At 59.0% G+C, this 12,125-nt stretch overlaps 1 protein-coding gene across 11 annotated transcripts in view; it reads left to right on the top strand.

Annotated features, from left to right (window-relative positions):
- Window positions 1-12,125, top strand: part of AGAP1 (ArfGAP with GTPase domain, ankyrin repeat and PH domain 1) — a 415,084-nt gene that overhangs the window by 353,005 nt on the left and 49,954 nt on the right. For all 11 annotated transcript variants that reach the window (XM_036236703.1, XM_016158954.2, XM_036236700.1 and 8 more), the window contains 2 exons: window positions 8,835-8,989; window positions 11,873-11,963. In XM_036236703.1, the coding sequence (XP_036092596.1) occupies window positions 8,835-8,989; window positions 11,873-11,963 (246 nt within the window). The remainder of the gene's footprint in view (window positions 1-8,834; window positions 8,990-11,872; window positions 11,964-12,125) is intronic.

The following is a 12,125-nucleotide window of genomic DNA, read 5'->3' as shown; positions in this document are numbered from 1 at the left end:
TCATGTCCGTGCGCCTTAGCTTGGGCATTGGGCCATCAACTCTCACGCTGTGCCTCGGTTTCCCCATCTGTGAGCTGGCAAGATGATGCCTACTACAGAGGTGGTGAGGACGAGTTGGTGAGCTAACATACCCAGAGGCACATGACACAGCCCCCCCACCCACCCACCACTGTTAGTAGCTGCCACAAAGTCCCTGTCATTCAAAGAAAATTCAGACATTTAAGCATCAGTTACGTACCAAGGAGCAGGGATTCGCCCAGAAACGTCCAAAAACGTAAGGGGGCGTGTAAAATCGAGTTTCTTGTTTCCCAGACTTTAAATCCTCCCTCTCTAGTTCCCACTGTTGTCCTCAAAGAATCAGCAAGGTGGAACTTTGGGTCAGGATTCAGACATGCCGGGACTGACCCCAGCTCTGCCAGGTCCCAGCTGTGTGGCCGGTGGTGGCCGGGCCTCGCCCCCCACCCCCCGCATACGGTCACGCCTCTGAAATGAAGACGATAAAAGCCGCCTCGGAGCATAATTGGAGGAGTCGAGCGAGGCCCGCGAAGCCCTTCCCACACGTGACAGTGAGCGCAGTGGTCGTCGTTGAGTCATTACAAAGACTTAGCTGATAGGAAAACAACTCCGAGGACTCTCTCTGGGGAGACCGCAAGGCACCGTCTTTCCGGCCCGTCGCGCGCGTCAGTCCAGGGCGGCCTCGGGCACAGCCAGCGCGGGTCGACGTGGCCAGCGCCGATTTAAGACCTCGCGCAGACGCGTTTCCATGTGAGAAACCCTGCCCTGGGAAGTAACTCCAGAATCGACCTTTTGGGGCGAGAAGCAACGTCGCTGGTTGTTGCAGAGCGTCCTGTAACCGTCCGAGTGCCCAGCGGCGTGCGGGAGGGGACACCTGCGGGCAGCAGAGGACACCCGGCCGGTGCACTGGACCCACGCAGCCTTGTCCCCGGGCTCCCGCCCTGCACCCCGAGCAGCGGAGGAGCAGCGGAGGACGCCCCGGGCCGGCCGCCATCGGGAGGGCGGGACCCTGAAAACGACGCATCGGAGCCCGAATGAGTGACAGGCGCGGAGCGACTGCGATAAATCACAACCGATGCCTGCGGCTCCTCTCCCTCGGCCGGAAGCCCGGGCCGCGAGCAGCGCGCGTCCATCTTCCGCGTCCTGAACGGTCTTCCGTTTTGGATCCAGTCCTTTATTTTTTCAGGAGCTTCGCTTTAGACACTCTCCTTAATCGAAGACATCCTCGGGCCCCTGCGGCTCTGGGAGCGGAAGCTGACAGAGCAGTTCCTGGCCCTGCCCCCAGCTCTGAAGTGTTTGGAGAACGTGTATCTCCGTCCTGTGCTCGAGACTCTCCCTGGGATAGAGGGGAGCAGCAGACACCCCAACTTGGCGACCTCCCTCGGAGGACGGGCTCCTGCACAGCGTTACTTCTGCTTTGTCCTGAATTAAACACAGGTCAACATCTCTGTTGGACGCTGGGTCAAACAATGATACTCACCAAATTCGGAGCTTGCAGAACTATTTACCTGAGAACTGTGAACTCTGTTTTTATAACAACCGGAAAGAATGATGTTTTCATCTGAAACGAACAACTGCCCGCGTGGAAGGAAGGAGTTATTTTGTTATTTCTTGCCGTAAGCGCTGGTTCTGTGCAGAGCTGGACCGTATTCCTTGGGTTTCCTTCACAGCTATCTTTTCCTACAAAAATGGGAGGAAAATTGAAAATAAATTAAAACCGACTTTTTAATTTATTAAACGTGTGTGGTTTCCATCCTAATGGAAAGATCTAAGCCACATGCCTACATAATACGTGCTTTGAAAGCAGACATGTGAAAGTATTTTACAAGTTGTGTGCCCCCAAAATGAGCGCAAACCCCGGGGTTGTGTACGGCATGGCCTCGCTCGGGCTGGTGGCGGCAGACCTCACACACACGGCCAGCTCAGCTGCCCACTGAGGAACGGACAGCGGCCACCTGGAGAGCGGGGTCAGGAAGGCCTCGTGCCTGGGGCAGGCTCTGGGGCCATCGCGAAAGCCTCTCCTGGCCAGAGGAGGGGAGGAAGGGCACACCTTTGCTCGCAGGTTCCAGCCCGGTGCCTCCCGTGTGGATAAAGCTGACTCAGAACAGGGGGCATGCCCCCCCCTCCCCGCCCCGCGGGGCCAGCTCGTATACAGCAGAGCCGGATGGGCGGGAGAGGGCATCGCCAAAGAGAAGACACCGCAGTGGGAGCCCAAGACCTAAGGGCCACAAAGAAGAAGGTGGCGTGAAGGCTCGGGCAGAAAGTGGGAGAAACATGTCATCGATGCTTCTTAACGAGGGAAAAAAAACGGCCTGGCCAAAGGTTGGTGTGGCTGTTGACGTATCAGTCAGGCGCGTCACAAACACATGCCCAGATCCCGTGACAACAGAGGTCAGAGGGGAGAGGACGCTGCTTTAGCGTCACGTGGTTTTTAAGTGGTGACCGCTGGAAGTCTCTGGGCTCTGCGGGTCCCTAGCGGCCACCTCTGCAGGTGGACAGGTCCCCCTTCCCTCTGAACAAACGACACGTTTTCATCTGAATACGCCCGTCCTTAAATACGTCAAGAGGGACACTTAGCCTGTGGAATGAAACGGGCCTCAGGGCCGGGCTCTGGGTTTGTCGGGGACCCAGTCAGTGGAGGCCTCGGCGCGGGCGACGCCCTCGGACACGCTGGGTTCTTCTGAGTCGGTGGAGCAGCCACTGTCCTCGGCGGCGGCGTGCATGTCACACCCACCTCTCGCAGGCGCGCCAGACCGTGCACACCTGTTTGGAACGAAGCCCTGGACCCCGCCGGCCTTTGCGAAAGCTCGGGCGGTCACTGCAGCCCCCGCCCTGAGGGCCAGCTCCCCGTGCGCCCGCTGCCCCAAAACGCCGGCGTGTCAGACGGACGTCTCCTGGCGAAAACGACTTCCAAATGTTGCAGCTGCTTTTAGCCCTTTAACCCTTTGTCTGCTAGGATTTCGCAAAAATAATTGATGACTGATTGGCCCATTAACCTTTAAAAAAAAAAAAGTTTGACAGCCCGGACTTGCGTAATGAGGAGGGATTCCTTGTGAAGCCGGTCTGATGGCGGGCTCGCTCGCCCCTGAGGAGGCAAAATGAGCCCCACGGGGCCTCGTCTGCATAGAAACTGGACGCAATTAGTGTAATATCCGGCGTTATCCGTGTCTTTGGACATAATTGGGAAGGTTGATTTCGACAGGTTCACGGTGCTAAAATACTGTTACGGGGGACCTTTCCGCGGCTCGCCATTAAACCGGGGAACCTGGAAATCCCTCCGAGCCCAATCACAACACTTTATGGAACAGCGAAGCCCGAGGACGTGGCTCTGTGGAGGGACACGCACTGCTCCGGGCGTCGGGTGTGGTGGGGCCTCGCTGATCCCGGGCGTGTCCAGAACCCAGGCGCACGCTTTTCACACGTAGCCGTCGCGTCGCGGGAGCTCCTCCCAGCAGAGCGCTCCCTGGCGGGGTGAATTACACGCGGCCACGGAGCTCATCGCGAGAGCAGCTCTGTCTCTGCAAAACGGAGGCACCGGCCCTTCACCCTCCGCGCTGTAAGGGGGGGGGGCAGGGAAGAGGGACGCGCTCCGTCTGTCTTGCTGACTGGCCTCGTGCCGCCGTCATTTATCGTGTCCGTCATTTGTTATCTGGTCGCTGGTAACTCACACGTCGTCACCGTCACTCCGTAACGCGATGGAATCCGTCTGATCTGTTAGGGATTCGAAGAGGCCGCGTCGTCTGATAAAAATTCTCCTTTGCACAGGTTAATAATGCTCTGTGACCACAGAGGAAGGGAGAGTATTGGGGCCCAAGGGTCTAATGTTTGCTTCAGGAGTGTCCCGGTCACTGGCAGGTGTGAGCAAGGCCTCGGTCTAGAGATGACCAGGTGTCGCCCTGACAAGACGACCGGGCCCCAGGCTGGCGCCCTCCCCGCCCCACCCTGCCCCGCATAGTCTTTTCTCCACTGGGTTAGTTGGGACTGGGTTTAGAAGGAACAGATGCCCGTTTAAAGGGGTTTAGGCAAAAAAAAAAAAAAAAACTGCGGGGAGGGTGGATTGGTTTGTGCAGCCAGCTGTAGGACAGGTGTCTGGAGCTGACAGCAGGGTCACCGCTCCCAGCCACAAAGCCCGCCCCAGGCCCGGCCATGCTCCACTCTGCTGGTCAGCAGCGTCCTCACCTTGCTTAGGCGGTGGCCTCAGGAGCAGAGGGTGTCCTCTCAGTGGAGGGTCAAAGGCATCTAAAGCTGTGGGACATGGCTCGACAGGTCCCAGACAGGAAGGGAAGGGGCTCTGTGGCCCCAACTCAGACCTGACAGCCTGGAGGAGGGAACTGGGATCGTGTACCCCGGCCCCCAATCCCCCGAGCAGAACGGCCGAGAGCACACCCCGGGCTCTGATTGTCCTGGCGTAGATGGGGCCGGCCCTCCTCCCCATGCTGACCAGGTCCTGGTCAGGGAGCCGCATACCTGGGAACATGGCAGCTGGAAAGGCCCCTGCTTGCAGCCGTCACGCCCATGGCATCGCGTCCCCTCCCTGAGCACTCTGCAGACGAGGCCAGTTCAAAACGTGACAGCAGTGACCAGCTGAGTAGGGATTCCCAGGACGGCTGCTTGTAAAAGGGCCCCCGCCTTGCCCTTCTGACGTCAGCAGGAGGGGGGTATAACGGAGGCCCCGGGACGGGGGAGACCGTGCCGGCTCCCCACCCTACCCCCAACACCCTGGGAGAGCTCCTTTTTAAAAAAAAAAAAAAAAAGTTCGTGGTTTTAAGAAACAGAAAGCACTGCTGGCCACTTCGGGAGGAAACTAAATGAGAAGCTGCCCCCGAAGGGCCGGCGTTTTCCCTGCGACGGTCGGAGCCGGATTGCCCTGTGTGTGTTCTCATACTTATGGTCCCGCCGCGGTAGAGTCGTCACAGAGAGACACGGCATGCCGTCACGGAAGCCACGCGTGCCGTGACGAAACACGCACCTGCTCCTTAATCCGCGTTCTTACTCACGGGTCCTCTGGGGAGGCAGAGGAAAGTCGCATGGCAGGTGGAATTCAGCTCTGAAATCCTGACCATCACAGGTGCTAACGTATCACCTTGCTTCTCAAAAAAAAAAAAAAAAAAAAAAAGCCTCTCGAAGACGGTGTCGTGGGAAGAGTGACGCCCTGAGCGTAGCTGGGGCCCTTTGGTGAGTGAGGGCGGCGGAGAGTGAGCGCAGCCAGACCCCGGGCACGGCCCTTTCAACCCCCTCCTCAGGCAGCAAGGTGGCCCGGCCACCAGGCCCCGTGCGAAGGCACCTTGCCAGGGCCTGAAATCCAGACGCAGCCCGGTGGGGTCGCCCCTGTGCCGACGCGGTGTGGGGGGGCCTCTCCCTCCGCCCTCGCCCCGTCTTCTCCGCAGGGAGCCGGAGCCCCCTCGGCATGGCCCTCCCAGGAGAGGGACCGTCGCCTCCGAGTTCGCCAGCTTTGCCTGCACCCTGCGTGGACAGGGCCAGGGGCGTCAGCTGTGAATCGAGGCCGAGCCGTTCAGTTAAAATGAAAACATTCCCCAGAGAAGGCTTCGTCGTTGTCTCACCACAGTCAGCTGCTGCTGGGGCCGAATGGCCTTGAATGCGAGTCCCCACGATCAGCCTGCGCTGTGACTGAAGGGGCTTCGCGTGCGCCACACGCCTTGCAGACAGACAGCGCACACGCACAGGTGGCCACCGCCACACACACCTTCCTGTGGCCCCACGCCGCCACGCGGGAGTGTGGGCGCTGTGCGTTTTTATCAGTGTCTTTATTATTCCTGTGGCCGGGCACCTTTCCAGGTTCATGGTCACCCCCCCCCGGGGTCCCCCCTCTGAAAAGAAAACCGTCTCAGATGAATCGCGTTTGGTGTGTCTGCGCAGTCGGTTCCTACCTGGGACGTGAAACTGAGGGGCTCTGAAGAGCCGCGCCCCCCCCCAGTCTCTCCGCGGGGCCGTAGACTTCGGTGGGCTTTTCCTGGCCGTGACCCTCGGTAAGCGCCGTGCTTCCTGGGGCTGGAACCGCACGCCCTTCGGCCGTCCGGTGACGCTCTCACCGCGCGTCTGGCAGGTAGACGCGGGTCACACCCCGTCCCTCGTCCCCGCGCCCCTCCCCCTCTCTCGTCTGTCCTGCGGTTCAGCCCGTCCCCAGGTCCGTCCTCCAGCCCACCGCTTCTCACCCCGCCCCTCTGCCGTGGAAGGCTTCGCGTTTCAGACGATTGTAATGTGTGTTCCCGGAAGATCGCCGTGTTTTCCAAGCCGCTTGTCCATTTTCATGGTCTCCCTTTACTTGGAAATTTAGGGGATTGCATTTTTTTTTTAATGTCTTTGCTCATTTCACACACAGTTACTTTAAGTTGTTCTCATCGTACTTGGGATCCAAGTCCAGTGTCCCGTTTCCCGAGCGTTTGGCGACTCCCGTTCCGAGCGTCCACGTGGTGCCCTCTGCCCGTGGGCTGCTCCCCCGGCAGGAGGGTGCCGAGGCCCGCGCTGGCCCTGCAGACCGGGGCCGGCGGGACTCAGGTTTCTCTCCCGCACTTTACTATGACCTTGTCTGCTCTGCCACCGAAGCGTTGTCCCTTAGGATCGCGTCCCCTTGTGCAGGCATTGAGCCCTCACCGCTCCCAGTGGTGGTTTTCCTGTGCGTGGGTCCGATTGGGGTCGGGAGACGGAGGGCGGGCTTGGGGCCCGGAGATGATGACGCTTTACTGCAGTCCCATCGACGCGACGAAAAGTTCGTTTCGTGGGGAAGACCCTGCCCCGCGTCTCGTCTGCCGTGTCGCGGGGCGGTCGGGCCGGCAGGAGAGGCTGGGTCACACCACGCGCGGCCCCGGAAGCCGGGCAGGGCCGGCGGAGACGTGCTCACACGTCGGCGTGGGCAGCGTGACCGCACACCTGGTACACAGCGAACTCTGCGGGGCCGAGCCAGAGCCAGCGAAAGGTCAGGCGAGGGCGGAGACGGAGGAGAGGGAGAGCGGGGCGCGTGTCGGGGACCCCGGCCAGCAGCAGCTGCCCAGGCGGCGGAGGGCGGCGGAGGGGGCGGCATGCGGCGATTTAGAAGTCCTGTCACTGGAGCTGGCATTGCAGCCGCGCACAGACACCGTGAGACCCAAGGAGGAGCCGTCGAAGGTCGGAGCAGGTCCAGTCGAGGCACATTCGTTTGACGTGAGGGCCAAATGTTAGAAGAGTCTCTGTGTGTGTTTTTAAAATCCCAAAACGATTAGATTTGGGGGTCAGAGAGACAGATTTGAAGCCGTCCACACACAGCAGAGGCGGCTGTCGGGGTGTGGACAGTAAAGAGACCATTGGCAAAGACACAGGGATTTCTCATCAACTTCGTGGACTGGGGCACAGGTTCCGGTGACCCCCTCACTTTGTGCACTCAGCAGTAGCTCTCCAGAACTCGGGGACCCCAGAGAGTCAGAGGTCGGGTACTCCCCCATACCTGCAGGGGATCAAGACTTCCTCCAAGACCTGGCTCGGCTCCCCAGGCCCGGCTGCGTGTTAAGAAGGACACGAGCATCTTTCTGGGCCCTGTCCCCACCCCCGTGGGGTCAGTGGGATCCAGGGAGAGGTCTCTCAGCCTCGGGGTGGACGCTGCTTCTCTCTTAGAGGGGAGGAGGGAGGCTGGCGGTCATGGTGGCTTCAGAGATAAGTGAGCGACCTTGTTCTGAGGTGAAGGGCATCCTGGGGGGCAGGGCCTGGAGAAGGGGCGGGGCCAGCTCATCTGCAGAGAGCCCAGCAGAGGTGAAGGGCCGGTCCAGCTTGTGAGGGGCACTGGGGCTCAGAGGTCACTCTGAGGGACACTGGGACTTGGAGGCGAGGTAGAGGAGCCGAGCGGCCGTGTGTGGATGACTGAGAGAGTGATTACCTGCAGCCGTGGTCAGCAGGTCGGTCGGCGGGGTATGACCATGTGTAGTAGCAGGTGCTCAGCAGGTGACGAAATGCCGGCGATGCAGGGACCGGTGCTTGGGAATGATGGCCCAGAAGAGATGGGCGCCCAGAAGCCCAGCTGGAGGTCTCCTGGGGTGTCCGTGGCCGGTCGCGCTGTTTCCACGCGGCCTCTCCTGCCATACCTTCTGTTTCTGTGGCAGAAACTGGGGGTGGATGAGAAAGGTCAGATGCCGGTGTGTTACGGGGTGTCCCCATGGCCTGGGCCCTGTGCTGGCCTGAGCCAGCGGAAACCCCGGGAAGCAGGCGGCCTTTCCCCCATAGTGAGGGAGACAGAAGTGGCCTCGGAGGGGCCCAGCACATGCCCGGGAAGCTGGACGTGGCGCGCAGAGCAGCAGGATTCGATGCACGTCCAGCTCCTCCCAGGGCAGACGGCCGCCCCCACGGCCGGGCCCCGCTCACGCTCCCAGTCAGGGGACGAGGGAGTCAGAGCCGTCCCGGTGACAGGCCCTCTGCCGGGAGAGAACTGGACCCAGCACCCCGCTTTGCTGCGGCGTCTACGGCCCACACACGGACGCTCGCTGAGAAGTCACGGCTGCGCCCCGAGGCCAGCAGCCTTAACTTAGTTTTCACCCTGGCAGGGAGTCGCGAGGTCGTTGCTTCGTCTGGGCCCAGCGTAGGGACGACGCTGGCGTCACAGGCCGCTTTCACCTTTCCCTCCCCCTGGGCGATGGTCGGAACGGCTGGGCCAGGGGCCCAGGGTGCAAGGCCCAGTGTGCGGCAGGTCGGCGGACGCGGCTCTGCAGTCTACACGCCGCCAGCCCCGCCCAGGCGCCCTGAGCCCAGAGGCCTCTCAGCACTGAGGACCGGCGCTGGGGTCCCGGTCGCGTGAGAGCTAAACTCTTCACCCCCCCCCCCATCCCCTTGTGTTCCAGAACAAGAAGAAAACTTCGAGTTCATCATTGTGTCCCTCACGGGCCAGACGTGGCACTTCGAAGCCACCACGTACGAGGAGCGGGACGCGTGGGTCCAGGCCGTCGAGAGCCAGATCCTCGCCAGCCTGCAGTCGTGCGAAAGCAGCAAGAACAAGGTGAGGCGCATGGCAGGCGGCACCACCCCCGGGCCCAGGCGCCGGTCGTCGAAGCGGGATCGGGGGAGGGGGGTGCGGGGCATGCGGCAGGACCCCGGTGACCTTCCGAGGGAAGAAGCTGAGTAACAGAAAAGAGAAACCCTTCGTGGCGATCCGTATCGAATGTCACAGGCTAGCGGCCTCGCTTCCCCGTGTCCGCGTGGCAGGGGGCCCCATTTTAAATGACATGAAGCACTGACCTTCGTACAGTGGGTCATGGACCCTCTCGGACCCTTGTTGCTTGTGCGTCTACGTGTAATTTTGTTTTAGGCAGAAAACACTCAGGAAGGAGGTGCAGATTGAAAAGACGCAGCGTTCTGTTTTTATAAGTGCACAAAATTTAAGTCCGTGTCAAGTTAGAAACCGACTCCTGTTACAGTTGGAGAGGAAGTGTAGGTGTACGCAGATGAGCGTGCAGGGGTTTGGGGAACATACACCGTCCATTTTCTAAACTCCGCTGATAAAGTCTGGTATGTGCGTTGTTCCATAATTAGAGGAAATCATTTTGCATTTATTTAGCAAGGAGAAAAAAAAAAAGACTTTAATCTGCATTTTCTAGATTCCTGCTCAGCGATATTCATTATTCAAAAGTCATTTTTTCCCATTTCCTTTTTGACATCATGGATTCCTTCATTATTCATTATTTTAGTGCTAGGATGTTTCTAATCCCTTTTCTGGGACATCGTAGAGTCTTGGAGAGCATTTCGACTTTTCAAACTGTGATCGGTCGGAAACTGAGAGAAAGGACATCGCCCACAGACCCCCAGTTTCGGTCGTAACAGGTTGGAGAAGTCTCTGCCGATGGTTCGTGTTCAGCGTTGTCATCAAGCAGGGCGTCTGTCTTTCAGAAAGACGGAGTGTCTTCCTTGATTACCCCCTTTAACCAGGGTGACCAGACCACCGTCATTGTTATCGTCATGTAATTTGCTTCTCTTTTTTAAAGCTGTTGTATACCCAAGGTGAGGAGAGTCGCAGCCCTTTATTTATTTCTGGGGACCTTAGCCAAGTGAGTTGCAGACGCCAATGCTCCCGGGTCCCCTCGCCCGTGGGGAGCAGTGTCATGCGGCACCCACACAGCATGGGGCATTTAGTGTCCGAGCAGGAGTGCCGAGGGCCTGTGTCACTGAACACATCCCCGAATCGTGTACAAAATCTCCGCGACTCGGGTCGCCCTCCATGCCCGCGGCGTCCGCCAGATCACGGGGGCCTGGCGGAGTTCGGCCTTTGCCGAACCACACCTGGCCAGACTCTTCCTGCTCCCTGAAAACAGACGGCATCACCTGGGCCCGAGTCGAACAGCAGCCTGAGAAGGCTGCGCCTTTTCTCCCCCATGACGTGGCCCTGGGCGGACTCGCCGAGCCCTTGAGACGCCAGACCCACACCGGTTCACCCGGGCGTTTGCTGCACACGCGGGGCCTGAAAGTCACACCCACAAGGCATAGTGTAAAGGCAGAATACAGACTCAGTCGAGAATGAGCTACGAGGTGTGTCAGCTGCTTGTGCATAATTCAGAGTGGGTAGCAGGTGTGGACATACATGTGCATCCATGCTGCAGAAGTTACACAGGTAGACACACACACACACACACACACACACACACACACACACACTCTGAGTACTCGAGAATCTAACCAAGGGGAATAAAACCCCCAATAATGCATTGTACTAATTAGACAATAGCGATTAATAAGTTACAATTTATAACTAGGTAGTAAGCAATAAATTGCTTCGGTCAAACAATTTGACATGAGATGAGTCAATTTATGAAGAATTCTTATACAACAGCCAAGCTTAGTATTCTCGGCGTCCTCTGGAATTTTTTGGCTTCAGCCATTAGAGTAAATGAAGCGTGCGCCTCAGGAACCTCAACCCTGGTACACAGCTTCTGCCTGACACCTCGGCGTCCCGGAATACATCCTTCCCCAGCGATCACACGTACAAGCGAAGATTCCGCAAGAAGCACCGTTTGCAACAGGAAAATTGGAAACGACCATCAGAATAAATGTCTCAAGTCGTAAGGGGAAGATTATGCGGCCACTTCAAGCGATGACGTTAGGAAAATACGTGATGGCGTTGAGAGGTGACAAGGTGTCGTTAGGCAGAAAGGGCGGATTTCAAAACAACAGACACCATGCTGGCTTTTTCTGAAAGTAACTCACGTGTATAGAGCCGTGTGTAGGAAAAGCCTGCAAGAAGAGACGTCGGGACGTTAGCCACACTTAGCCATGACGGTCGCGTCCCAGTCACACTTAGCCATGAAGGTCGCGTCCCGGTTTATAGATTTTCACGTTGCCCTCCCCCTTCCGCGTTTCCTGAACTTGCCTAGAGCTGACATTTAAGAATAAACACTCCTCCCTGCCCCACGCAGTTAGTGGCCATTGCTGTCACAACCGAGGTAGTCCTCACACAAATCGTGGAGCGCAGTGTGGACCTGGGCTCCCGACGTGTGTCTCAACGGTGCCGATCAAGCCCAGCGCTTCCCAGACGGGCAGGGAAGGTCCTCCCAGTTCTCTGACCCGCACGCACGCAATGGAAACACGCTGCCCAGCCACATCCTTCGTCCGCGCTCGTGCAGAAGCGGCCCAGACGTAGCTTCCTCTCCCGTCTCGCAGTCAGTCTCATCTGGTGACCCCGAGCACGGGCCGTCTCCCCACTGTGCGTATCTCATTGGCCATCGGCCGGTCCTTTCCCCAGAGACCTCAGGAGAGGAGCAGTTGTTCGGAGCCACCCTCGTCCCGCCTTAGCTCGTGATCCGTTTGTGTTTCCCCTGATGCATTCGGCAGACGCCCATGTTTCTCTCCGAGTTCTTACGTCTCGCCCCTGTGTGTCTCCCCGTGTGTCCAGTCCCGGCTGACGAGCCAGAGTGAGGCGATGGCCCTGCAGTCCATACGGAACGTCCGAGGGAACTCCCACTGCGTGGACTGCGAGACCCAGAGTAAGTGGGCGGCGAGGCCTCCGCGCGGGGGGCGGGGCCATTGGGTCAGGGCGGAGCCATCGGGCCGAGCCGGGGTCGCAGGGGCCCCTAGTCCCTCCACCTCTGTCCCTGCAGCCCTGTAGGAGTCGCTGCTGCCGCGGGCCCCGTTTATCATAGGGCAGG

Source organism: Rousettus aegyptiacus, unplaced genomic scaffold (genome assembly GCF_014176215.1).
Source record: "Rousettus aegyptiacus isolate mRouAeg1 unplaced genomic scaffold, mRouAeg1.p scaffold_m13_p_2, whole genome shotgun sequence".
Taxonomy (NCBI): domain Eukaryota; kingdom Metazoa; phylum Chordata; class Mammalia; order Chiroptera; family Pteropodidae; genus Rousettus; species Rousettus aegyptiacus.
The sequence above is the reverse complement of the archived record's forward strand: the minus strand, read 5'-3'. Positions and strand labels throughout refer to the sequence as shown.